The sequence below is a fragment of the Tinamus guttatus genome, unplaced genomic scaffold (genome assembly GCF_059628265.1).
Source record: "Tinamus guttatus ecotype Peru unplaced genomic scaffold, ASM5962826v1 Tinamus_guttatus_pri_ptg000293l, whole genome shotgun sequence".
Lineage (NCBI taxonomy): Eukaryota > Metazoa > Chordata > Aves > Tinamiformes > Tinamidae > Tinamus > Tinamus guttatus.
Window position 1 is genome coordinate 551188 of NW_028288827.1, and position 27003 is coordinate 578190.

The 27003-nt window shown below is 43.3% G+C and overlaps 1 protein-coding gene across 1 annotated transcript; it reads left to right on the plus strand.

Annotated features, from left to right (window-relative positions):
• Positions 1–27003, plus strand: ME2 (malic enzyme 2). Its single transcript, XM_088527843.1, has 16 exons — positions 1–115; positions 5473–5600; positions 14317–14450; positions 15711–15860; positions 16897–16972; positions 17765–17926; positions 18452–18555; positions 18882–18991; positions 19101–19198; positions 19807–19920; positions 20011–20125; positions 21020–21162; positions 24496–24598; positions 25203–25273; positions 25860–25958; positions 26347–27003. The coding sequence occupies exons 2-16, from the start codon at positions 5493–5495 to the stop codon at positions 26494–26496; spliced, it is 1737 nt and encodes a 578-aa protein (XP_088383969.1). The 5' UTR covers positions 1–115; positions 5473–5492; the 3' UTR covers positions 26497–27003.

Genomic DNA, 27003 nt, shown 5'->3' on the forward strand with positions numbered 1-27003 from the left:
GGAGGTGCCGAGCCGGACGGAGCTGCGGCCCATGGGAGCGGCGGCACAATAGGCACGGGCGGCGCCGCGCGGAGGGCACCGGCTGCAGCAGCAGGACAAGGTAGAGCCCGTTCCGGTAACAGCCTCGCCACGGCAGCGGCGTGTGGGAGGCCTCTTTTAAAAACACCCATTTTGGGAGTGTTTTCTTCCCGTTCGACATCCTTGAACCTCCCCGTGTTCTTCTGCGGGTGGTAGCGGGCCCCGAGGCCGGAGCAGAGGGTGATGAAGGCCGAACGCTGCCCAGCCCGGGGGGCGCCACGCGGCCGGGCGCGGCCTCGCCCTGTCAAGATGGTTCCCCCCTCACCCCCATTTCCCTTCCTTTCCCCGTTTCCTTTTCCCCGTTTTTGGTATCTTTCTGGGGACAGGGGCAACAAGCCTGGCCGAAATGGAGGGCACAACAGCTTGACACTGCCCCGCACTTGACAGCTTTCCCCTCGCTGCCAACTTCACCGGCAGAGCCATAAGGCCAGGAGCGAAAGTTGGGAGATAACAGCGAGTTTGAGTAATGAACCGCCGTTAGGCCGCTCGGTATTTTTAGGATTACTTTCTGTGATTAGTTTCCGTTATCTTTTTTTAAAAAATATTTTCTGTTTGGAAGGAGACAAAACGCTGCCGCTGTCACGCCTTGGGCGCCGCTTTCATCTCGTTTTGGCTACCCCCGTGGTACCAAGTGCTGCTCGACACATGCACATAACACAGCACATATATAATACGTGCTGGTAATATAACACCTAGGCTGTGTGCGTGTAATATTGCACCTATAACACCGGCTGGCGTGAGCCTGTGACCGGTCGGGGAAAGCCTAAAACACGCAGTTGCCTGAGGAAACAGGTGGGAAAACAGAGTAATCCTGGATGCAAGACTGCCCCTATCGCCCTGTTTTTGGTGCCAAAAAGTTAGCAATAAGCAGCGAGGGGGAATCCTGTGTATATGTAAATACACACAGTTTAATTCAAAGAACTTGGGGAAAGCCTGGCCCCTGTGGGCAGTTCACTCGTGCATCTGGGCAGGAGCATCTAATGCAGAGTTAGCTCTGTTTCGTGTATAAAGCCTGTGCAAAGTCAGGCTGAGTGTGCATTTTTAAGGGAAAAAACACGCATTACTCTCTCAGGTTTAGTGTTAGGAGTAACTTGACGTTACGTCTGCTAAAGGTAATCCTGAACTATCCAGCAGCCTGGTTTCTCCTTGTTTATTGATGAGTTATTCTCCCCAAAGGAATCTCCTTTTGCAGGCTGCAATCGAGCTGAGAACAGCCCTGCTTCTATCCCTGCCCCCCAAATCCATTGTTTTGGATTGAAGAAAACATCCATAAAATAGCCATGCACCTCTCCCCAGAATAAAACATCACTGATTTTCTGCGTATTTAGAGGAATTTTATATTCCATATTCTGTACGGAATAAAGAGGAGGGATTGTGCAGGATGAGGCCTGCAAGTGTGTGGTTACCTTTGCTACCACGAGTCCTCCCACCAAAACAAGTGGAACCACTTGTGGGAATAAAATCAAGGATGTGACTTTATCTTTTGGTTGGCAAAAATATGACAAGAATACTCTTCCATAGTACAAGCTAATGGCCTTTCTGGACTTAAGGAGAATATTTAAGTCAGATGCACTGACTGCATAGAAAAATAACTTTCTGGAGTCATGTGTTACCATGTTTTATGAACCAAAACTCCAAACAATTTAGTACCATTTTCTAGTTGTGCTGTGAGAAGTTTGCTGGTATTTTAAGTTCTTTTTAGAAAAGATGTTCTGAAATTCTCCCATCTTGAACTCGGCAAAGCATGTGCTTTGCTTGCTGAACGCTTTGGACCTTGAGATGCGAACAGACTTAGTCTGCTGAAGTCCTTCACATGCAGCTTTTCCTCCCGTTGGACTGGTCACTCGAGGATAGGAGGGAGGAGAAGTAGTTCCAAGATGTTAAAAGACCTGCTCGCGAATGGCCTGGCTTCCCCGCCGAACCCAAGGTTATTATCACTTCCCAACGTGGTCGCACGTTTAAATCTGCAGATCTCAAGGTGCGTCCGAGACTTCGCTAAAACCGTGGCAAATGCGGAGGCCAAGCGGTGCCGGAGGCCCCGGGAGCCTCTCTTTGCGGAGCTCCTCTTGGGGAACGCCTGGAGAGCTGGTGTTCGGCTAATGTGATCGTTTTAGGCAGCTTTATCGGCGCCGACGTGATGAAGCCAGCGGCGGGTGCCTGGTTTGTGTCACACTTGGCCAGGCAGGGCTCGCTTCAAGAGAAAAGGAGCGAGAGCACAACCCGATCCAGGTTGGGGTGTGAGGGAGGCCCATCCAGCATCAATTGCTTCTTTGCTCAGAAATACTCCTTAGGATTAGGTACAACTTAGGCAAATTGAAACTTGGAAATAGGAAATTGAAGTGGGGCCTCCTCTAGTTGGCGCTGGGCTTCCCGACTCCGGGAGCAGTGGAATTGTGCCTTTTAGGCATATGATGAGCCTTTCCCTGAAAAGTCCCTTTCGCAGTTTAAGAAATCCATAATTCCAGCAGCAAAACGTTTGCTCCCAGATAAGGGCACTCGTATGCTGCTGGTGAGTAGTTTGAACTGGCCGGATGCCTCCTGATAAGGTACAGCAGAAAGCTGGTATCTGCTTTGCCAAAGAACGTAATTCCTTTGAATTCTCTCATGTATGCAGCGAACGTAGTAAAGGTCAGAAATCACCCATTGCGATGCATCCAGTCCGCAGGCTTGTGTGTTCCTTGCCCTTGGGAGGAAGGGAAAGAAGAGAAAAAAATACTCGTTCTGGTTATGCTGACACATGTTTTGGCACAAAATAAATGTTATTCCTCTTTCAATTCCCCTGCATTCTTCCTAATTTCTGCTTGCGCAAGGTCAGGGCTCCGTGCGGGCGGGATGAGTTGGAGCGTCGTGTCCTCCCTCCGACGCGTGGCCGGGCCGGTTGATCCCATCCCGTGCCGCATCCCGAGCTGTTGTTGTCCGGAGGCGGCCCTCAGCGGAGACGCGCTTGGCTGTAATTCCAAATTCTCGGAACGAGTTATTTTTGGAGCTGCCTCTGGCTCAGGGTCCGGCCTTGTGGGTCTCATTGGGGTGCTGGGCTTAGGCTGGGAGCTCTTTGCAAAAGCTTTAACCTCCCTCGTGGCATGGACGAATGCAGCCTTGTGTCTAAAAACAAAGGGCTGAGTTTTACAACAGATCTGCATTAACGGGGATCGTATGTCCTGGATCTCAACCAAGGGAACGAGTAGGAAGCGAAGCCTGGATCACTCCCCTTTATCTGCAGGTATTTGGAACACCTCTGCTAGGAGACCCTTTTAGGTCCCTCTAGGGCAGCTCAGCAGGAAGGAGCATGGCCAGAAAGCAGTTTGTCCAGCTAAGACTTGAATCAAACTGCTGAATAACATCTTATTGATCAGAGACTGTGTTGATTTAAGTCAGGGAGTTATGAAATCTGGGCCATAGTCTTGTTTGGTTCATAAAATACTCACTACCTGCAACAGAGTAAACCTGAGCAGGTGAAATAAGGTGAGATGTTTGGCCTGCTTTTTAATTCCTTCTTTAAGATGGTTGTTCATGACAAATTGAAATTAACCTGCCAAACCAGGTTAATAAGGTGCCTGCTGAATTTTCCTGGGATATTACAATCACAGATCATTTTTGGCTTCGTGTGCATAAGGACATGGCCTTAAAATTGCCTAATAAAGCCAAGTGAGCTATCAGAATTAAAATCAGCTCAGCCCAAATTTGCCATTCCTAAAGACTGTCTGTTCTGTAGCACAAACCTAATTTTGCTTATCTGATCCTGCTGCCTGCAGCGATTTCCATGTGCCCGGTGCCCTGGTTTGCTCCACCGCGAGCCGGTTCGGGGAGGAATGACCACGTTAAAAGCAACACGGGGTTGCAGCTGGCAAAGCTTCCGCTTGCCCTGTCTGCACGCAGTAGATTTATGTTCTTTACCACAAAACAAGTGACCACGTGGGCTTCGAATGGGACTTTCTTAAGCTGCAAGGCCAAAACGAATGCAGAGGAGTTTGAGCCTGCTGGATGTCAGCATTGCTTTCCTCTAGAGTTTGCAATGAGCAAAAAAAGACACCAGGATACGCCAGAAAAATACCATCTTTTATACATGTTATTTTAATGTTTTGAAAGATTTTGAAGCAGATCCTCAGCTGGTATCTTCTAAAATCAGTCTGCTGTGTTGATTATGTGCAATTTGATTGTAACAAGGTCTTCTAAAAGTATTCAGCCTGGTTTTAAGATAATGTAGTTTTGTTCCGTAATCTAATTTTCATCTTCCATCTGGAAGAAATTAAAACTCCAAAGCAAGCATCTCTGCAGCCCTTGGAAATCGCTCGTGCCCCTTTTAGTGTTTGCCCATGATCTAAGACTGAAAGTGTGGCTGGGGCAGGGAGCACCGGCCGGGAAGGACAGGGATGGGATTATCCAAATCGACTGCCAGCCCTGAACACCCCTTCCCTTGGGCCCTGCAATGGAGAGAGAGGATCTAAAAGTCTCTGCCTTTATTTTCCTTTATTGTATGGCCCCAATCCTGACTTTTTTTCCCTCTCCCGTCCTGCCCATGTGGGTTCTGCACCCGAGCGACGTTTGCCCCGTCCTTTCCAGGCCACAGCCTTGCTGTGGGTTCGCAGAGGCCTGTGCTGCTGTGTAAAGTCCTGAGGCGTGACTGCTATTCACTCTCTGAATGTTGCTGAAATAGCACTCAGAGACAAGTCCTGGACGTGTCCCCTTGTGTCGCTGTGTTACACAAGCATGTAATAATTTCTGCTCTCAAGAGCTTTCCCTTAAAAATAATTGCATAAAATGGATTTGAGAGCAGTCACCACCTGACAGTCTTAAGAACGAGGCTTTTGAGTGGTACTAAGAAATTGTTAAATCTTTTTGGGAAGCATTTCCTTTAATGAAAAGGATTTACTTGCTCTGAAAATAACCTTTTTTTTCTCTCCTTTTAGGTTTAGGAAGTTAAAAAATCCAGGAATTGAACCCAGAGTTGTATCAGGCTTCCTTTCGTTTCTATTGCCCAAGGCAGGGAGTTTCACTTCCCAAAAGGTACTGCAGAAATGCAAGTTTCCTTGCTGTACAAGCTCTCCTCCCTGGCCATTCCTCTGCTGCCAGTTACGTGGTCACTGTAACAATATTTGCTAGAGGCTATTTTGGGCTGCAGGTTTCGGGTGCAGCTATAGGAATACCTACAATACCTAGTAAACACCGACGGACTGCAGGCAGCAGCACAAAGGAACCGTGCTAGTTTCCCTGTTTGCTCTCACTAGCACATTTTCCTCCTGCCTTGCAACAAGGCAATTTTGGGTTATTATCACAGTGTTTGAGTGAGGAGCCTTATCGAACATGTCCCTATTTCTCTTACAACAGATAACGTAGAAATATTAATACTAATCCAGCAACCTCCGTATCTGAATGATTTTCCTTCCTGCTTCCCAGGTGCGGTGTGGAAAACCAAGATGTTCTCCCGGTTAAGAGCAGCGGCCGCTCCCTGCGCCACGGCCTGTCGCAGTGCACATACGAAAGAAAAAGGCAAGCCCCTCATGTTGAACCCACGGACAAACAAGGTTGGTAGTGTGGATTTATCGAGACTCTTATCTGCAGCTGGCAACAGCGCCGTGAACCTTGTTCTGGGATGGAACAAGGTTTTAAGGTCAAGGAGCTCTACTGGGCCATAGCCAAAAAGGGTGCAGAAGCTGGAGGAGCCAGCAGTGGCTTGAAGTTCATTACCTGAGTAACTACCATACAGGCACTTGCAGTGCTTCTGCCAGCCTGCACTTCCCTCAGCTTTTTGCGTTTTGCACAGCTGATCCTGCTGCTCCCTGGTGGCAAATTAAAGAGTCGGGGGTGATTCTTGACAATTACTGGCTTAATTTTTGGCTGGTTGAATTCCAAGAATATTTTAGCTGATTAAGAGCCTTACTTGATAGTTTGCAACAAGTAATTTTTGAATTACAATGTGCTAGTTATAGGAAGTGTTAACCTCCAAGTCCTAGTCCTGCTTTTCGCCTGCTAGACTGTGAGTTGGGAATGAGCCACATCAGTTAGAAATATCTCTGTGCACAGAGAGACAGCATTGAAAATAAGATAACCGGGAGGTAGGAACATTATGTTGTTTGCATACAACTCCTCCAGCATGCATTTGGAGGAGTTTATCTTTGCGGGGAAAAAAAAAGCTACTTTCTTAAAAGATTCCCTACCCCCATCTCCTCCCTTTTTTTCCAGAACACTAGTAGCCTTTGGGAATATTGAAATTATCAAGCTTTAGCCATCTAAAGTGGTTAAGAAAGGTGACAAACCTAACTGTGTTGAAAAGGGTATTTTATGAGCAAAGGAGCTAGCAAAGCTGGGTTTTCCTGGTTTTGTTCTGCACTTTTTGGTGCCTTCTCTATTCTCTGCGCAGAGTTGCTGCAGTGTTTTTTTGAGGAAAAGTGGCTCTTGAGTGTCCTGAGAAGAAGGAAACGAGAAAAAAAAATGCATTGTCATTGAGGGTGAGATACCTCTGTGCTGCATGAATGTAGGTTGCACAAATGCAGGAAAGGCTGCACTGGAGTCTGGCTGACTGCACAAGCAGAACCAGGATGGGAGGAAAAAGGGAGGATGGACTCGTGTGATTTGTCAGGATGGGGTATCTCCAAGTTTTTCTGAGCTATGAACACTTTGACAGGCCAGAGGAAATTATTTCAAGCCCTGAGAGTGTTTCCAAGTACTGATTATGCAACAGCGATCAGAAACAAAAACAATAGGTCATTTCTTGTTGTTTTTGTGGGGATAGCATGTTTATTCTTTTTTGCTGTGTTTTTAAGCCTGGAGTAGTTTTGTTGGGGAGTGAGCACAATGCAGTATTTTTTATAGTAGTTTTGTTTTTTTTGAGGAGAAAGGAAAAGCAGAGGTGCTTATTAATAGCAATTGATTTCTCCCTTTCTCTCTTCCTTTCTCCCTTTCTGTCTTCCTTTCTCCCTTTCTCTCTGTCTTTCTGTCCATCTTCTCCAAGAAGTGATACTGGTCTGAGGACAAAAACTCTCTGCCTGTTTGTTCAGTGCTGCTTTTGTCAGTCTGTCATTAAAGCCAGAACCTGTTTGAATAGATCTATGAAGTGCTTAAGTGATACTGTTTATTGTGATACTGGCGTGTAGTATGCACGTGGAAACTTATTTTAGAAATTCAGTAGAGAAAAAAAATATTATTAAATTATTAGATTAAATGTGAAGACTACCTTTTCTGCTCTTCTTGCCCTGGTTGCCTCATGTGTACATGTGTACATGCATGTGTCTATGCAGATATAAGTATATATGTATGCACACATACAGATAATGGACTTTGATATCTTTTGCTGGTGACTCAAGATCAACATTTAATAACTTTTTTGTTTTAGGTGCTTTAGGTGCTTATGTTTAGCTTTTATAATCTATATTGAGTTATTCTACAGAGCATGTGGCCTCCCTTAATGTACCGGGGCCCTAAAGTACGAACTAAAAGATGCCAGAATCACTGATGGAAACGACCCCCTTCCCCTTCTGTAAATCAGTCCACTCCTCTACTCTGCCTTTGGATTTGAGTTGGTTTTTTATCCTTGTATTTCCCGGCCTTACCTGGCTTCTCCAAGGTGCATACAGCCTGCATTAAATTTTGCCTTAAGCTTTTATGTTTCAAAGCTAGGTTTCATTTATTTCATTTATTGTCAGGGCAGCTCAGGGGTCATGGCTGTATCAGTAATGCCCTTGCTGTTGCAGCCAAACAACTGCAGAACATACTGTCACTGTATGGCTGGCAGCAATGTATATTTTACAGTCGACGATGATTTTTGATTTCTGCTGAACTGCTCTGTGACAAGGATTCAAATTACAGCTAATTGGCTGCAGGACCTTTTATTGTGCTGCTGATTCCCGCTGTGCAGAAGGAGCATTTTAAGCTTGTTTGGCACTTGGACAATTTAATTAGTTTAGTACCAGTAAATAAACAATTACTTAGGTTGAGATAATGTGTAGGGTCCTCACTTGTGGGCCAGGATTTCTTCTTCCCACACAGAGTAGGTGGTGACCCCTGATCTTGGTAATGTCCATGCTGCCATGTAGGATGGCATCCGTGTATCTTTATTTCCCTGAAAATATGTGACTTGTAATATTATTCATATATTTGGTTTCTTTTTGCCTGGGGCAAATAGGGCACTTTGCGTAATTTGTGATGTTTTCTGTATTCCAGTGGCTGTCAATTGGCAATTTTCTACGTTGTGGTGGCAATTCTTACTAATCTCAGTGTGGTCGGTTCTAGTACCCCTTTTATATTATTTTGTTGCTCAATCTTGTGTGGTTACTTCCTTCTTCAGTATTGCTCTCATGTCCCGACAGTTCTTCCCAAATTTTTCCCTTGAGCAAAGAGCTTTAGCACATTTCACAAGTCCACACATATTTATATGTATATGTGCCTGGGTACGTGTACAAGTGAATATGTGACATATTTTAAAAAAATAAATGAAGACTGATACGCCTCATTGAATACGTCACTGAGACTCTCACAGACTCTGCCCATTCCTACTGCATAGTCTAGATATATTTGGTTTCTTTTGCTTGAAAATATTTTAGACTGTATGTGCTTCATTGAGCAGCCAAGGTGCAGAATAAACAATGCCCATCTTGCCATCCTGATTTTCTTAGGAAAGCAAGATAAACAGAAAGCGTAGACGTAGTGAAAGCAGCAATATTAATCTTACTGGGAATTGCAGCATTTGAAACATTACCAGCAGTTCCTGCTTGGTCACAAAGAAACATCCTAGAAGGGCAGAAATGTTGACAGAAACTCCTAGAAACAGATTGCTAAAAGCTCTCACACAAAGAGAGCCAAAAAGAAGAGTCCCAGCACAAGCCTTGTGGCCTGCCCAGCTGGTTTGGGGATGGAGAGATGGTTGGGTGGAGCTTGCTGGCCACTCATGTGCAGCTGCTAAAGCTGTTACCACCTTCCTTGAAGATCTGCCTGCTTTTAAGAGGATTCAGATGTGGAAAGAAGGTGGATCTGTTTAATTGGTAGCCAGCTGTCATTGCCTGGAAAGGTGCTACAAGTGCCAAGCTGGTAAGGGGTGTTACCCTGCATTTAATTTGGATCAGCCGTTCTGTTCACAGCTTCTGAGTCATTGGGCTCGAGGTGTGGAAAGGAAGGCGGTTGTCCTGGTTTTGAGATCTGCAGGGTTGATGGCATTAAAGGAGAGCAAAAGCAGGTGTTTGCTCAGTTAGAGATGGCAGCTCCATGAAACATCTCTGAGGTGATCACTAATGCTGCAGTGGTGGGTGATCCACTGCAATCCATCATGCTCATGGTTTGCAAAGTGTGATTTTCCTGTAACCGGTCGTGCTTGGAAGCAAACCCCAAAGGGGACGGGTGACTGGCTTAGTAGTCAGTAAAGGAGTCTGTCTGGGGGAGAAGGAGCTCCAGCTGAACCCAGATGGTTCATAAATGCTGGTTAGCCAAATGTGATCAGCAGCCATAGGGACTTACACCTGATTCCCTGCATGCAGATGTGCTACAGGAGCTGCAGGTGTCTTTGCCTGCAGGAGCTAAGCCCTTTAAAGGCCTAATAACTTAAGCACTGGGTTATTTTGCAGCTCAGCAGAGGTAGATCACTGTGCCATGACAGCTTGGTCCTGCAAGGCCTGCTTGCAGAAAGGTGAGGACAGCCAGACTCAAACCCTCTCAAATGAACACAGGCGACTGTGGTGCAAGTGAGCTTTAACTGTGTTTTATTGCAGTTATTATCTAGCCAAGGGCTCGTAGCTTCAGCAGAGGGTTGAAGCCCCACTGATGGGAAAAAAAGTTAAAAGCTTGCGCTTTATGTTGGGTTTTATTCCTCCTGCTGGTACAAAATGGTGCTTAGGGAGGATGAAAGTTGCTAAATTCAGCTTGAAAAAATGAAAGAGGAAAGAAATCAAAGGAGGTCTGCATATTATCCTGTATACATAAGCCCAGATAAGCTTTGAATCTATATTTCAGATAGCAAAGACACCTTTGATTCATATGAATGCACCTTATTAATTTGCACAGAGCGAACTTTGAGATTTAGCAAAAGGAAGCACACTTAAGAGAAGAAAAGCCCATGTTCCCATGTAAAACCTGCTTCATTTTGAAAAAAGTAGATTATGGTTCTACTTCAAAGCCTAGGATACGCTGCTGGATATGTTATGCCAATGATTTAAAGTTACATGAGGACTATTTCATTAAATCCTCCCTCTAAAGGAGTCCAGTCTTACAACCAAAATAACATCCTGGTGCAACTAAGGCACCGTATGTAGTGATGGAGTGGGAGCTTGTCCTGACTAAACAGAAACTGCCAGCACTTCATTTTCTTGCTTTTTCTTTCTGCAGGATTATGTTGATTTTAGTGTGATAAATTCGCCTATGTGTGTTAATTATTTCATTTGTAGTCTTCAAGAGGGCTGTTTTTTTCCTGTAGGTACAGTGTGTGCCTTGTCTGCACAGTGTAAAAAGGACACCTGTTATTTCTAAGCTGTAAAGAGGATTAAGGCAACTAATCTAAGTGAAAGTTGGTGTAAAGCATGCTGAGGAAGTCCATTCAACACCGGGGGTCAGATGAAACCAAAAAGTGATTGCTGTGAGCTAAGCCCAAATCATTACAGTACTCAGGTGCTTGATTGCAGCCTAACTCAGTGGGAATTGGGCTCTGGGATCAGCGGTGGCATCTTGAGGGCCTTTGAGAACATCGCTCCTGGCGTTGCAAATCCCTGTGTCCCCCTGGTTCCTCGGGAGCTGATGGCTGGGGCTGTCAGACCATGCTGGAGGTGCTAAAATGAGAGGGAGAGACTAGTAAGTTTGTGATACTAGAGCTCTTAGCATTAAAATGAGAGGGACAGACTAGTAAGTTTGTGATATTGGAGCTCTTAGCAAGATCTCTGTCCTGACAGGGAACACCCCAAAGTCCCAAACACAAACCAAGAAGATGGCCCAAGGTGATGAACGAGACACACACAAAGCTGGGAGAGGCTCCGGGCGCTTTAGAGTGCTGTTCTGGACTAAGCTTCTTATGTCCCAGTTGGAATGAGGATTAAATTTCTGTAGGAACATTCACATTTCTCCCAGTTAGGCCTGGGCTGAAATTAAAATGCATCTTTTAATAGGCTAAGACTTAATTGTCTTCCTCATAAACAAGCAGCTGGCAGTGCTTAGGGCTGCTTGACAAATTCCTTGTGTTTAAAGTTCTCCTAACTCCAGAGACACTGAAAACCTAGACTGCCTGTAGACTGAAAGAAATGTGAATAAATTGAATAAACATGGGAAGCTGTTCTGCCTAATACAGACCTGAGGACTCAATTCATAGTATTATTAAGGACCCAGTTTATTGTCACTGGGTTTACTGTACAGGGAAATGAAGAGAAAGTCATGACACGGTGTCTGTTCCAATAATGGAAATTAAACAGACTTTATTTCAAGGGATTTTACGAGTAGTTTCTGAAAGGGAAATGCTTAGTAGTTTTGCTAGAGAGATATTTCAGCTGCTTTACAGTAAAATGTTAGCTAGGTAAGCAAAGAGCCACAAAAGGGATTCTGGTCTCCAGTATATCTTAGACCAGGGACGCATTAATTACTTTATGGACAAGTGTTTATATAATCTCCTGATAAGTGACTAACTTTTCTTTTTCTTCCTAACACCATAAATCACAAATCATCTGGCATCATTTCTATTTTTTTGCAGTGCCTAAAGTAATGTTCAAAATATTCCCAGCTGTGCTTTACTTCCTATCCTGAATCAGCCGTACTCCAAGTACAGTGTGCAGAAATAGTCATTTTAAAAAGGCCTAAACTGATAGAGTAAGGAACTTACAAGATGTTTAATAAGAAATGGAAGACAGATGATAGGTGTTTTTTTGCATGCTTCAGTTTCATGCAACTTTGCTGGATATACTTATTTTCCTCAAGTATCTTGTAACAAATCTTGTGAAAGATGTAGAAATGAAACCACAGGAGCATTCTTTATAACTGAGTTTATACTGGTGATAGTATTTTTTTTTCATTGCAATTGAATTGTGTAATTTGGAAATAAAATATATCACTAAGTCACTTGACTAGGTTTTTGGTATGTTTTTGTTTGTTTTAACTCTCAATATAATCCAAAACCATAATTAGTCTTAATTAAGATGACATAATTAGTCATCTATATACTGAATTCCAAAGAAAAATAAGTATGCCTAGACAGAAACTTTGAACTCCTCCAAAAAGTGTTTGAAAATGGGTCAAAAAATCCCTGGAAATACTTGATTAAGCCCTGTTTGTATCTCTCGTTTATTTGTATTTCTGAACACTGACAATTTTGCTGAAGAAATGTGTTTGAGCGAGGGAAACGGTGGCATTGGGTGTTTGTTCCTCTGGGTTTGCGCTGCTCCTTCCTGCCTCTGGTCTCATTTGCAACGTTTGATTCCTCAAATCATTTCTCAGAAGAGGCATCACGTGGCTGCGGTGGCGGTGACACCCGACGAATGACAAGTGGTCACAGTGGAAAGAGCAGGAAAAAGCCATAATCTGAAATCCACTTCAGGAAGGTATCAGAAAACACAAGTATAACAACTACGTGAGGGAAGAAAAAACTAATTTCCAAATAACTTGCTGATAATGGGAAAAGGATATATTGAATTTATTATTAGATGTCAAGTCTGTTGATTAGGAAAGCTGAATCTTACTTAGAAATGTGGAGGATCAGTCTACTTCGGAGTTATTTACTTCAAGCTTTTCTAATTTTATTTTTGATCTTCTTTCTCCTCCTTGAAGTAGACTAGCTTGCTTTCTAAATCTTCAAGTATTTTATTACCTCAGAATACAGTGTACAGTTAGTTAGTACAAAAAAGCATATGGACAGAGTGAAACCATGTAGTCGGAATAAATGGTGATTTGAATAAACAAGGAGAAAAATGATATCAATCAGAATCTATTGTTTTTAGTAATGTTGTTTCCTAAGGTTTAGTTGACGTGTGTTGGCTATAAATGATTCAAGTATGCGAAATTACAGGGAAGTATAGTCTTGATTAAACCACAGCTTTTATAATGAAGAATATGCATGCTTTATACAAATACCTATGGTAGTCTGTTTGACTGCCTACAGAGGTATGTATTCTATATATATATAAAATAATAATTCATATTAGAATTCTAATTCAACCTGTTCAACTTGATAATTTTTTGTTGTTGTTATTCTAAAGCAGGCAAGTGTTTCATTATTCTTTTTCTTGTGATTTGTCTGATTCCAGATGGATTTTATCTTGTAACCGCTCTACAAAACCCAACCTTTTTAAACTTCTTCTTGTTGGTTGGCAGTCAGTCTGCCCTAGGTGTGGGGAAGCCTGAGAAGTGGGTGCTTTCATTTTTTATCTAACTACTTCAGCAAATGGACCCCGCTGGTTGGCAGAGCTGACGTTTCTTGCTTCCTTCCCTTTCAAAGCATCTGCAGGAGCAGCTCTCACCCCTTCAGCTTCTGCTTTTGCTCATGGTTTGGTGCAGTGCCGTGGCACAGGGAAGGTTTTCTTGCCTTTTCAGCTCCTGCTTTCTCAAATACTGATTAACCATTCACTGAACTGACCCAGCTGAGGAAACAAAAGAAAATTTATGAGTTTTCTTCTGGCAAAAGCTTAAAGTGGGGTCAGTTGCTGCCAGAAGTGAGATTAGCAGTTTTGGCTCTGAGGTCTGGTTTTGTATCAACTAAATTTTGCCAAATTTTGCCTAGGAGCTAATTGCCTGGTGACAGTATCTCTGCTGACCAACAGGTAGCTCACAGCAGGTTGTTAAGTGTATTAAGTGCCAGTAGTTAATGCCTGCTTGAATGTTATTGTTAAATAACTCAAAATGTCTTAAGGATTAGAGTCATATTGGGACCTAATCTATGCTGCAATTCATTTTTAAATCAAAATACTAAAAGGTTTAAAATTAATTTTGCTTTCAACAGTGGTGTTTAACTTTTAAAGTTGAAGTAGAACTCCATCCACCTTGCAATGAGAAAGAGTGGAAATGGTGGGATATTTTGTGATTTAACTCTTCTGAAACTTAATTTGTTACAGGTAAAACCTTTTGGTAGTGGCAAATTGAAGAGATTAAGAGATTAGCACTAGCTCTAATTAAAAAGGAAGGATTTGGGTTGAGATGTGAACTCAGTATAAGCACTCAGGCAATTCAATAACTTTTTAGGTTATTTGAGCAGTGTGCATGAGTATCATGGAAGTAAATAGTTAGAAATGGCAAATACATTATAAACAAACTAGAAAAAAAACTACTCAATATCTCTCTTGTTTTCAGGGCATGGCCTTCACATTACTGGAACGACAGATGCTTGGATTGCAAGGACTTCTACCTCCGAAAATAGAGACACAAGACATCCAGGCCTTACGATTCCATAAGAATTTGGCAAAAATGAACGACCCCTTGGAAAAGTAAGTGCTCCTCCAGCCTTTGTCATGCTGGTAGATGGGAACTGGGGCAAAAATATTTCGCTGGCAAGCACACTTTCTTGGCCTCCACTAGACTTTCCGGTTATTGTAGTTTTCTTTCAATTTTTTAAAAACTTGTTTCAGCAGTTTGTTATGTAAATAAAGGAGTTTGGGGAGCAATTTAGGAGCGTTTCATAGTCATGAAGTAACAAAAAAGGCTGTACACATATGCCAGTAACAGAGTTAAGGGGCATCAGCTGGCTGAAGACCTTGCTGTTACACTTCTGTTATATGTAATCTTTGACTAGGATGTTGTCAGAGCAAAGAACTACTTGTTTTAGTATTTGAGAGCATTGGAAAAATATGTGTGAACTTAGCTAAGTTAGGAACTTACAAATCAGGTATGGGGAAAAAAAAAGTTTTACCTGTACTATAATTATTTCTAGAAGGAAATTATGGACTTAATATTTGCAGGAGAATTGCATATTTTTAGCGTTTTGTTGCCATTTTCCTATAAAAGTATGTATATTTGCACAAGAAAATCTGTAGTCTCGTAAAGTCAAGAGTAGCATGAGAATGTTTTGAAGCATACTGGACCACACTGAAACTCTGCCATTTGACAGATAACTTTTAAATTCACATGATTTCACCTGCTGATCCGAAACAGTCAAATCATGTACGCTGGCCAAGCACCCAGCAGCTGTAACTAAAGATAATACCTAGTTAATGATGTCTACCTGTCCAGTCAGCCACACTGGATGTGAGTTAGTGTATGATAGGCTGCTATATACACTGGCAAAAATGCAGGTTTAATGTACGTCCTGAGCTATGTCCTTCAGAGAGGACTTTTGTTAGGAGCCGATTAGTCTCGCAGCTGTGTTAATGTTAGGATTAAGAAGACCTTACTGTTAAGACCTCTCTTCTTAGCTGAAAAAACCTTTTTTTAAAATTTTTTTAATAGTAGTGAAACTCCTAGCTGCATCCTGTAATAAATCCATGGGTTATCTTATATTGTAATGCATCTTTATGCCTTAATTTGTTAGCATGCATGGTATGTCATGTCACTGATTTTTATTACAGCTTTTTAGAACTGCTACTCTTCTCTCTCCAACTTTTGTTTAGTTCTCAAAACCCGACTTGAGTGCAGGAAGGAATTTCATGAAAATATAATATAAAGCAAGTTTAGTTTTTTTGCTTTGTCCTTTTTTCACATTGTTTTACATAAGCATAAATGTGAAATATACTTTTTTTGCTTTATTACAGGTATATCTACATAATGGGGATCCAAGAGAGAAATGAAAAATTATTCTATAGGGTATTACAAGATGATATTGAGAGGTTAATGCCAATTGTGTATACACCAACAGTAGGCCTTGCCTGCTCCCAGTACGGACACATCTTCAGGAGACCTAAGTAAGAACAATACATACATATTGCTGCTACTTTTATTATCCTTTTCTCTATATATTTCCTTGAGGTTTGGAAATGCTTTATTTCATTTTCATTTGGATTTAGGTACATCAAAGTTAGGCTAATTCCTTAAATAACAACTGAAGGCCCAGTTTATTTTGGGAAACAAAAAGGACATTTGAAAACAGGAGAGGTAATGTGCCACAAACGCAGGACCTCAGCCTTATTTCCTACCCTCCCCAGAAAGCCCTTGCATTCCCAGGTGGTGGCTGCGACTCTCCAACTCTCAAAATTACTGTCTGTGGAGCTGAGCCTCTGTGTAGGAGCAGAGGGTTCAGATAAAAATGTAGGTTGAAAGGATCTCTGGAAGTCATTGGCTCTGGCGCCCTTCCAAGGCAGGACGAAGCTCGGGTGGGATCCTTGGAGATTCCTGTGGATTCCTCCAGCCGTTCAGGCAGAGCTGCTGGGCAGGGCTGGGCAGCCCGGTTTAGAAGCCCATTTTCAGTTGCCTTGAAGCACTAAGTGTGCTTGGTCAGGGGCTGAATTGGGAGCCACGATGATTCAAAATAACCATTCAGGTTGTTAGCTCCGTGTCGAAGAAATCCGTGCAGCCTGGCATTCATTTCAGCTCATTTCCATGCTGCTCCTGTGCGTTTCTGAAGCCCTCTTGCTTGAGGGCTTCAGTGCTATGCAGAAATGGGCTAATCTTTTGCTTCTACTGCACGATGCAGCTGCTGTGCCAAAGATGGTAAAAAATTGACATTGTTTTGCACCTATTCAGGAGCAGGGCATGTGATACATGGACCATTAGTTCTGTAAAATCCAGGTAGCAGCAGTATTTTGTCTGCTTTTGTTTTTGTTTTAGAGTGTTACAGTAGTCAGATTTTAAGCATATTAGAAAATGTCCTTTCACTGTTTTATGCTCAACGCTTATTTTCATGCAGATTTTAGTGTTCAAAATTTTGTTTTACAAACCAAAGCAAAATTTTTAATTACACCTATAAAGTATCTCTGGTTTGTTGTTTTCTTCTTCTTTCAGAGGATTATTTATTTCTATCTCAGACAGAGGTCATATAAGATCAATTGTGAACAACTGGCCAGAGAATGACGTTAAGGTACTATCACTATCTAATTTTTTATTATTATTATTCCTAATTTTTGTTTAATCTGAGTTGAGCTTCTTAAAATTGGTTGATGTTTTATGGAAAAAAAATAATGCTAAATAAGGCATCCTTGGCAGTCTGGCAGTTTGACAGTGACGGCAACTGCAGTTAATGAAAGCAACTCTTTGTTATAAATATGAGGTTTACAGTTTGAGTGACAATGATGATCAGAGCTGGATTTGCCAGTGTCTTGCTTTAATTTATCTTTCCATGCTGGGATGTGCTTGGGTGTTATTTATCATGGTACAAAGTACATTTATTAGGTGATCTTGTCCTCATATCAGAACACAGAGTGGTGGCCTGGAAACCCAGGCTTTGCCATTATATTTATATGACCCAGCTGGGTCCAAAACCAGAGAAGCAGATAAGGTGGGTAACACTCATCCTGACTTCTTTCTGTCCGGATTTAGGAGGGGAAATTGTAAACCTAAGTTACAAGAGGCTCCTCCACACAGTGGCCTGGTTTCTTCCCACTCTGCTTTCAGAGATTAGAGCAGTAGCTTTCAGCAAACAAAAAGAACGTGGCAGATTCAAGCGTTATCTTGTCTACTTTCTGCTTAGGTTAAAAATGAGTAAGGGACAAAGCATTATCACTTCAGATTTTTTTAAAAAAAATCTTTATTATGTCTTCTTGTTCGATTTAACTGTATAAACATAGCTCAGTTCTTGCCTGGAAGAAAAAGCACAGTTACTATTACTCTAAAACCAGCAGTCATATATAACTTAACTTGTTTTTGTTTGCAGGCTGTTGTTGTCACTGATGGAGAAAGAATATTGGGTCTTGGGGACCTTGGTGTCTATGGAATGGGAATTCCAGTAGGAAAACTGTGTCTGTATACAGCATGTGCTGGCATACATCCAGATAAGTGCTTGCCTGTTTGTATCGACGTTGGAACTGATAATACAGTGAGTTTGACTAAGCTTTGCCTAGCTGTAAACTATCCCCAGAACTCTTAAAAGTATTTAGCACTATAATAAAAGCATTCAGTACTGTAGGAGGAGATTTTTATTTGAGCACTTTGTTTTAAAATGAAACTAAGTATTTTATTTAATGGCAATTTGCTTTATATCAGTGACTGAAAAACTCTGGCTAACATGACAGTGAAATGAACCTTTTGGAAGTAATTTGAGTGCTGGAAGACTGTAAAATAGACAGTCAAGCTGACCTGACTCTAAGAAGCTGGAAATGTGAATCACATTTATTAAAGCAGTTTATTGTTCACGGTATTGATTTGTTCCATTGTAAAAGCAGCCATCACCAACCTCAAGTACCAGCATTACTGAATGTTGATATAGGCTGGAGGCAGTTAAAGTGGCTGTATAAATGCAGTATCTTTGAGAATGGTGCAAAATGTGTTACTGTGAGCACCGGGAAGTGTATACTGAGGAAGTGACTCATCCTGCCACTGTCTTTGATTTATTTTTTTTCAGACACTCTTAAAAGATCCATTTTATATGGGCCTGTACCAGAAAAGGGATCGCTCGCAGGTCTACGATGACCTAATTGATGAATTTATGGAAGCCATTACAGACAGGTATGACATGGAAATTTCTGTACAAAACTATGGCCAAAACTGCTGTCAGAAAGGGTGCATGACACAGTGTCCTTGGAAGTCATCTAAGGAATAAAGATGGGACTAGAAGAAAGGAGACACAGGCTGTATTTCTGGTTCTGTAGTGATTTTTCTCTGTGACTTGGAACTTGCCATTTGTAGTTACCTTTTAAGTACACACAGAAAGGAGAACTGTTTTAAGCAATGAGATTAGGTGCAATTAGATTAAGCAATGTTTAGGTGCAGATTTTATTTTAAAATAACTTGTTTATGTATCTAGTGATAAGAATATTTGCCATGTTCTTTAGGTATGGCCAGAACACCCTTATCCAATTTGAAGACTTTGGAAATCACAACGCTTTTCGATTTTTGAGAAAATACAGAGAGAAATATTGTACCTTCAATGATGATATTCAAGGTATGAGCTTTGTTTATGCTCTCTAATGTATATGCAAATACCTGCCCTAAAGAAATAACCTGCCATATAGATCTGCTCAGCTCTTTTCAGGTCTGTGTTGCTCTTGCAGGAACAGCCTCAGTGGCCTTAGCAGGACTCCTGGCAGCACAGCGAGCCACTGGTAAACCCATTGCAGAGCAGAAGGTGCTGTTCCTTGGGGCAGGAGAGGTGAGTTCTCCAAAGACCTCTAGGGCAACAAAAGGTTGTACTGAGTTATATTTTCTGGTTCTGTAACATATGGATGTTCATATCTTTCAAAGTTTATTGCAGAACTCTTTATATAAACGCCAGCTAAAATACATTCATAGAAGAGAGTGTTTGCCTGAAGAAGACTGTTTGAAAGGCATTTAGCATTTGCCAGGGCTCAGATTTTCACACTGTTGCATGGGCTTCTCAAAGCAGCAGGAATTTGTGTGCAGTAGAAGGAGATTCTACCACAAAATTATGATGCAGTGAGAAAGGGGGAAAGGAAGGGAAGCACTGGCAACATCTTTCTGCCCTGTTGCTTTCTTTGCCAACAGTCTCTATCACAGGCAGCAAGAGCAGAGGGAGGTACAGAAAGCAGGAGGTCACAGTACCCAGGAGAGCTGCCCCTCTTCTTGCTTAGACACGATGCTCTTGATCCAGGAATCTGCCCCCATCTAGGCTAACACTGCTTGTGCCTCAGAGCTGACCTAACAGATAGTTTCTGTGGGATATGTGGGGAATGGGGTGGTGTTTGTGTCAACAGACCTGTTTTGTGGCTCATTAAAAACAGAAATCTTTTAATCTGGCAGGCTGCCCTGGGAATTGCAAACCTCATTGTTATGGCTATGATGGAAAGTGGTGTTTCTGCCGAGGAAGCCTACAAGAAGATATGGATGTTTGACAAATACGGTTTACTGGTTCAGGTAAGGATGCATCAGGCCTGGAAATACCATGTTACCAATGGCCTTTGTTTTCCGTGCCTTTCTCACAACACCATCAACTTGAATCTGTAGGGCCGAGAACACGTGATAGATTCCAATCAAGAACCATTTACGCACCCGGCTCCAGAGCAGATACCAAAAACATTTGTTGAGGCTGTGAATGTACTTAAGCCTTCAGCTATCATTGGTAAGTAAGGTCATTTCTCAGGTCTGTGTTTCCACAACTTGGTTATTTGCAGCGTTTGCTTTTGGCTGCATGGCCCCACGGAGGTACAGCCTGTCAGTGTCCTTGTTTAGAATAACTCTGAGCATGTTCTCGGGGACGGCGTGGCTGCAGTGAACTGAAACCCAGTAAAGGGCAGGAATAAGGATCAAAGTTTGGGATGCACTTCTGTTCCCAGATGTATTCCCTACACCAACCACAGGGGAAAGAACAGAGGCTGTTTCGTACTGCAGTCCCTTGTCACCACTACCTGTAAAGTCACTGACACGTATATGCCATACCTATAAATACATATATATACACATATATAACTAGATAGATACATACACAACTGTAGCTGTCTCCAGAGGCCAGATGGGATTAGAAGTATTTCCTGTTGCAACTCTGTAATTTCCCCTGCACGTCACTTTTTGGGGTGGAAAAAAAATGCGGACTGGGTAGCTCTCCCTAAGCCTGTATCTGGTGTATTCATTTTTATGTATTTGTGTGTTTAGGTGTGGTCAGAAATGCCATTGTGAAGGGAAAGTGCCTTGCACAGTTAACACCCAGTGAGGATGAATCATCCTTGGAGAGCTGTGGTCACCCTCTGCTTATTCAGGGTGGCCATGAGCGTTCCTTAGTTGGAGCAGTACAGAAAAGATGTAAAATAGGCTTTTGGAATGCAGGAACTGGAGGTTCCTGTGAAGAATGAGATCTTTAAGCAGGCAGTATCGAAGCAGTGCTTGGGGTCTGTCTCCTGTGGCACGACAAGGGTGTGATGGTTTGCTCAGCCTTGCAGGAGACAAGGGCTTAATCTGTGCTCATGGTCCGAGGGAGTCGAGTATTGATTCAATTTCTGGGTGTCCCCTCCATCTCTAGGAGTTGCAGGAGCCGGACGGCTCTTCTCGCACGATGTGATCAAAGCCATGGCCTCTATCAACGAGCAGCCCATCATCTTTGCACTGAGTAACCCCACCGTGAAGGCTGAGTGCACGGCAGAGGAAGCGTATACGTTAACAGAGGTACGTGGTGTTGTGGAGCGTTACCTTACTGGGCACTTGGTGACGTACAGTAAAAACGGACACTGAGAATGCAAAAAAACCTCAGTTCTCACGTAGAGTTTCTTCTTGTAATAACAGATTTCTTTCTTGTCATCTTGGAAAGTAAATTGGTGTGATTTGAAAAGAAATCTTGATTCTTGAATAATGACATGCTGTAAAACTCAAAATAGCCTAAATCCTGTTATTTCTTTTTTAAGAAGAGCCCATTAGGTACTGAGTGTTCTGTAGCTTTGATCAATTGCTGCTTTCCCACCATTTAAAAAATTTTCATTTCTAAAGAAACAGCTTGTGTTAAAACAGCCATTAAGTGCAGCCCTTAAAATATAATGGCTGCTGTGTTACAGGTAAAGTTATTAGGCAGCACATGTCCCTGTATCTAATCAGGACCCCTGCTTTGTGCTCAGTACTTCAGTAGTGTTTGCAGGTCAGGATCACTAACAGCGGCCAGGGAGGACCCAGCTTCCAGCACAGGCTTCTGCTGGTGGCCCTCTGTCCTCATGTCCCCTGTCACTTCACCTTCAGCTCATACCCTGGTGCCAGAGGGGGAAACGATTATAAATGAACTTCATTTTGCATGCTCACCCCACAGCAATTAAATTGGAGTGGGGGGTCTTTTTTTAGTGGCATTATCACCAGCATATTTCAGGGTAAGCTGTTCAGATCGAGGGTTTGTCTTTACTATAGTAAGTCCTCTATCTCTCTGCGCTGCTTTTATGCAAAAACTAATCTGCTTTGAAAAGAACCAGAGGGGAAGGAGGCAGTACGAGGCAGACAGCGCCAGCTCCACAGCTTTGAGCTGGCTGCTAATTCCTTCCCGTGGAATGTCAGGCTCCAGCTGGCGGGAATCTCTGCCCTGTCCACAGGGCCTGCCTGAGGACTTCAGGGGTGGGGCTCGTGAAGAGACTTAGCTTTTTTTTAAATACAGCCTCAAATCCAGTGACTCACGTATGGAAAAGCGAGAGTCGCTTGCTTCTTGATGTGGAAATGCGACAGGCTTCCTTGCAGCGTGAGTTCAGCTCCTACGTGAAAGCCTCGTGGACAACGTGGTGCTAATTCCATGGAGGGAAGGGCAAGTCTCTCCTCTGACCATGCCCCGGCCCCAGCTGTGCTCCGGGGAATGTCGATTGAGAGGGAACTTGCTGCCTGGATGAGCAGGTCGAGAAGGAGCTCTGGGCAGAAGTGACAGCCCCCAGGCAAAACGTAGACCTTAGCTTTAAATGGAAAGTGAGAACGCTTTCTAAATGAAGATCGTTCAAGCTCTCTCAGGTATTCTGCATCTGGGGACTAGCCAGAATATAGTTACTTCAGCCATGTATGCCCTGTGAGGAGAGGCTGAGGGAGCTGGGCCTGTTCAGCTGGAGAAGAGAAGGCTGAGAGGGGACCTGAGCAGTGTCTAGAAGTACCTCAAGGGAGGCAGTGAGGAGGATGGGGCCGGCATCTTTGCACTCGTGGCCACTGACAGAACTAGAGGAAATGGCCACAGACTGAAGCACCAAAAGTTCCACAGGAACTTAAGGAAACATTTCTTGACAGTGAGGGTGCCAGAGCACTGGAACAGGCTGCCCAGAGAGGTTGTGGAGTCTCCTTCTCTGGAGATCTTCAAACCCGCTTGGACGCAGTCCTGTGCCACGTGCTCTAGGTGACCCTGCGTGTGCAGGGGGTTGGACTAGATGATCTCTAGAGGTTCCTGCCAACCTTAAGCATTCTGTGATTCTATGATTCTATGATTTTTCAGGGTATAAAATTCACAGTTCCAGTATCTTGTGCCAAATGGAGAGGGTCTTTCTTTTTCTCCTGAAATGAGTCCCTATGTCCATTCTGTCGTGATTTTTTGTGAGCTAACTGTTGGTTGTTCACATGGACCAGCTGCAAATATTTCTGGTCAGTAAAAGAGGATGTTTTTAAAATTGTTTCTATGTCTAATTCTTGTTTTTGTCACGCTCTTCAGTTCTCCAGTGTGCTCGTTACAAGCCAATTGTACTGAGTTTACCCATAGCTCACCCTTCGAAATGTAATAATATCCTTCCCTTCAAGATACAGCAAATAGCTAGAAAATCCTCTCTAACCTTGCTTACTTTGTACTTGAACTAACAAAGTTTGGCACTTCATGATGAGAAATATCATCCCTATGTCTCTCCCGGCCTCAGAAAGAGCCTAATCCTGGTTGGTCTGAGATTTTAGCTAAGATGGGAGGTTACTAATGAAATAAAGATACTCTTGCTAACCTCCCTTTGCTCATTCTTTGTTTTTTCCACTAGATGGCACCTGCAAAAGCAGGACTGGGCTCTGGTGCCCACTGCCATACTGGGCATTTTCTGTGTCCCATGTTCAACTTAAATATTTTCAAATAATATTTTCTTCACTATCCAAGAGGAAGTCAACTTCTTATTTTCATTTACAGGGGTTTTGCTGTCAGAGGAGAGAGTTGCTTAGGTGGAGGAGATATTTTGCATTTTCAAAACTCTGGATTTGTTTTAGTATTTCATGCTGATAAAAAATTATTTTCCAAAGAATAGTAAGGGAAGTGCATTACTCCCTCCTCTGAGGTTTCATTTCTCCCACACAGTATGATATCATAGTCCTCTCCTCACCCTCCCAAAAACCATCATTAAACAAGTGACCTTTTATCCTGCACCAGTGTTCTGGCCCCCTTTTGAATGTGGCCATTGCGCCGCTCTTCTTGTGCAGTGCTTGAGGTGGTGGCTCCTGCCTCGTGCTCTGCTGGGAGGAGAACATCAAGGGAGGCAGTGAGGAGGGTGGTACTGGTCTCTTTTCAGTGGTGGCCACTGATAGGACTAGAGGAAATGGCCGGAAACTGAAACATCAAAAATTCCATAGGAACTTAAGGAAAAATTTCTTAACAGTGAGGGTGCCAGAGCCCTGGAACAGGCTGCCCAGAGAGGTTGTGGAGTCTCCTTCTCTGGAGATCTTCAAACCCGCTTGGACGCAGCCCTGTGCCACGTGCTCTAGGTGACCCTGCGTGTGCAGGGGTTGGACTAGATGATCTCTAGAGGTCCCTTCCAACCTTAAGCATTCTGTGGTTCTATGAGAGGGTTTGCTCCGTGTCCTGCGGGATTGCAGGGCTCTGCCTAGGCCAGGAATTGCGGGCAGCCTCCCGCCCCACGGCATCCGAGGGGCTGTTTTGTTGTTCCCGATTGGCCTGTGCACTTGGCAACCGCACCGAGTCATCAATGGAGCCAAGGAGGAGCTGCAGGACCCGCATACCTCTGTTTTTCGTCGTGATTTTAGCTTTCTTTAGCGAAAATCTATGATTCTGCTTTTTCCCCCCAACAGGGCCGATGCCTGTTTGCCAGTGGCAGCCCCTTCGACCTGGTAACCCTGAAAGATGGACGTGTCTTCAAACCAGGCCAGGGCAACAACGCGTACATCTTCCCAGGTAATAACGATAATTCTGCTCAGGTAGCCTTGAGGACCAGCCTGTAGTAGCACCTCTGATCAGGCTTACATCTGCACTAGAGGCAGTTAGTAAAGCTGCACACAGATGTGTTCCCAGTGCTGAGAAGCTCAACTAAAGATGACACTCAGGGAGAAAAATGAAAGAAAATCAGTTAAAGTGGGGTGCCAGCCTTGGGGGGTTGCATATGTGACATGGACACAGTGAGCTGGAGGATTTTAGGAAAAGAGGAGCATGTCAATAAAGGTCTTCCTCTTGCTGCACAAATTCCTCTGTTTTTTGGGGGGGGAAGGAGAAGGTAAGTGTCAATACACTCATCTTTGTGTTACCTGTGCGCAAGTGAGGATACAAAAAAAGGGATTGGGGATATTTCCCTGCCTTCCCCTTCCCTTTCCCTTCCTTTCTTTTCCCAACTTCCCTGTGAAAGGCCACCCATTATGGTAATACATGGTAATAGTCTTGTGAATGGGTGTAGAAAGCCGTGGGAAGACTTTTATAAATATCATTCTAGGTGACTGTCAGCTTCTCGGCAGCAGGGCGGTGTTTTGGAATGACGTGGCCCTAATTGGCACTAATTTTATTGTAGGCGTGGCCCTCGCTGTGATCCTCAGCAGTGTTCGGCATATTAGTGATAAGGTTTTCCTAGAGGCTGCTAAGGTAAGTGTGGGAGCAGAGCAGGCTCTAGGTTCTAGGTGGTGCGTGACGTGCCAGGCTTTCCAAGATGTCTCAAATCTTGCTGGGAACTCCGTGATTTTTTTCTGTTTCATCTGGCAAGGTGGTGGGAGAGGATCAAACCAACAGGAAAATTGCAAGTAAAATTATGGGCAGTGCCCGATTTCTGTGAAAATTTAATATTTTTATCCATAACCGAGCATCCGAATATGAGGTTTGTCCCCGTGCAGAGGTCCCCTCCACGTCCTGGTCGTGTCAACGTGCCTGCCCTCCTCCTGGTTGTCCCCTCGGGGTCCCACAGCCGGCCAGGATGCTCGGGGACACTCCAGTGCTGGTGTGTCTGGCTAGGCTCTCCTTTCTGCTAAACTCTTACCAGCTGAATTTACAGATACAGGCACAGATTGCAGTGCCACCCTTTGAGAATATTGAGATTTTAAGTGTCTTATTCTACTGTTCGGGGAGAAATGTCGTAGTAAAAAATGCTGCAGCTTATTTCTCTCCTGCATCTCAGTGTGTTGATGATCCCATTCAGGATGCAGAAAATAGGAACTTGTTTGTTTTTCTAATTCAGGCACTGGCAGAACAGTTGACTGATGAAGAACTTGCACAAGGACAACTTTATCCTCCACTGTCTAATATCAGGGAAGTTTCTATTCATATCGCTGTCAAGGTGAGTATAAAGCATAAAAGTGAACGGTGCTAAAAGTGTTTTACATGCCTATTAACTCAGTCAGTTGTACAGCATGATACTTGGCCACGAGATGCTTCGGCACAAATCTCCTTGTGCAATTAATAACACTTATAAAAATGTTGGTGTTGCTGGGTGCTTCAGGTTGGCAGTGATTGTTGGTCACAATTGTGCTCCTTTCGTTTTTTGAAATGAAGTTTCTGGATCTCTGACGAGGTGTTCGGAAATTGTAAAGAGACTTTGGTGAAAGACTTTGGTATTTATCTCTGTCTAACCCGAAGAGTCCTAAACGTTTTCCAGGGGGAGAGCAAATGCTACATCAGTGTGGTAAAAGGCAGGCACAAACTCTCATGGTGATTTAACTTTCCAGGTTATGGAATTTTTGTACACGAACAACATGGCTTTCCACTATCCCGAACCTGCAGACAAGAACCGCTACATCCGATCAAAAGTTTGGACCTACGAGTACGAGTCCTTCATGCCAGATGTGTACGACTGGCCTGAGTCCAAGGTACACTGAGGCGCCAGGAGATACTCCTCAGGCAGCATCTTCTACTCTGCAGGGATCCCTTTTTCAGACCAATTTAAATCGTGACTTTTGAGACTTGTAATTTATTTTCTCTCATTTTGTTGTCTTTTTCCCTCCCTTGTTTTTGATTTGACGTAGATTTATCACCATATGGGTGATAGAAGCCATCACATAACAGATAAAGCACTCCAAAAAGGATTTGGATAATGTTGCATTTCTAGCTTAGAGCCCTCACCACACTAAAGAATTCCAGTAATAATGTTTTAGCTGCATGCGTATTGTAACTATTTACAGCCTTCTCCTCACGGCTGATTTCCAGAATCATTCATTTCTGCTTTTAATAATCAGCCTTCTATCTGATTCTTCTGGTGTTGTCACGCTGCATTACTTGTGACAACATAAGAGAGTTTGTCAAGCAAAAGTAAGGATAGCTTTGGACAAATCTGGCAGTCTAACAGGCTGTTTTGTCTGATGATTAAAAACACACATGTCCAGACT

Coding starts and splice junctions, on each gene's coding strand:
- ME2 (XM_088527843.1), top strand. CDS start 5,493: ATGTTCTCCCGGTTAAGAGCAGCGGCCGCTCCCTGCGCCACGGCCTGT. Junction 16,973..17,764: donor GGCCAGAGAATGACGTTAAG/GTACTATCACTA, acceptor TTTTGTTTGCAG/GCTGTTGTTGTCACTGATGG. Junction 19,199..19,806: donor TGTTCCTTGGGGCAGGAGAG/GTGAGTTCTCCA, acceptor TTAATCTGGCAG/GCTGCCCTGGGAATTGCAAA.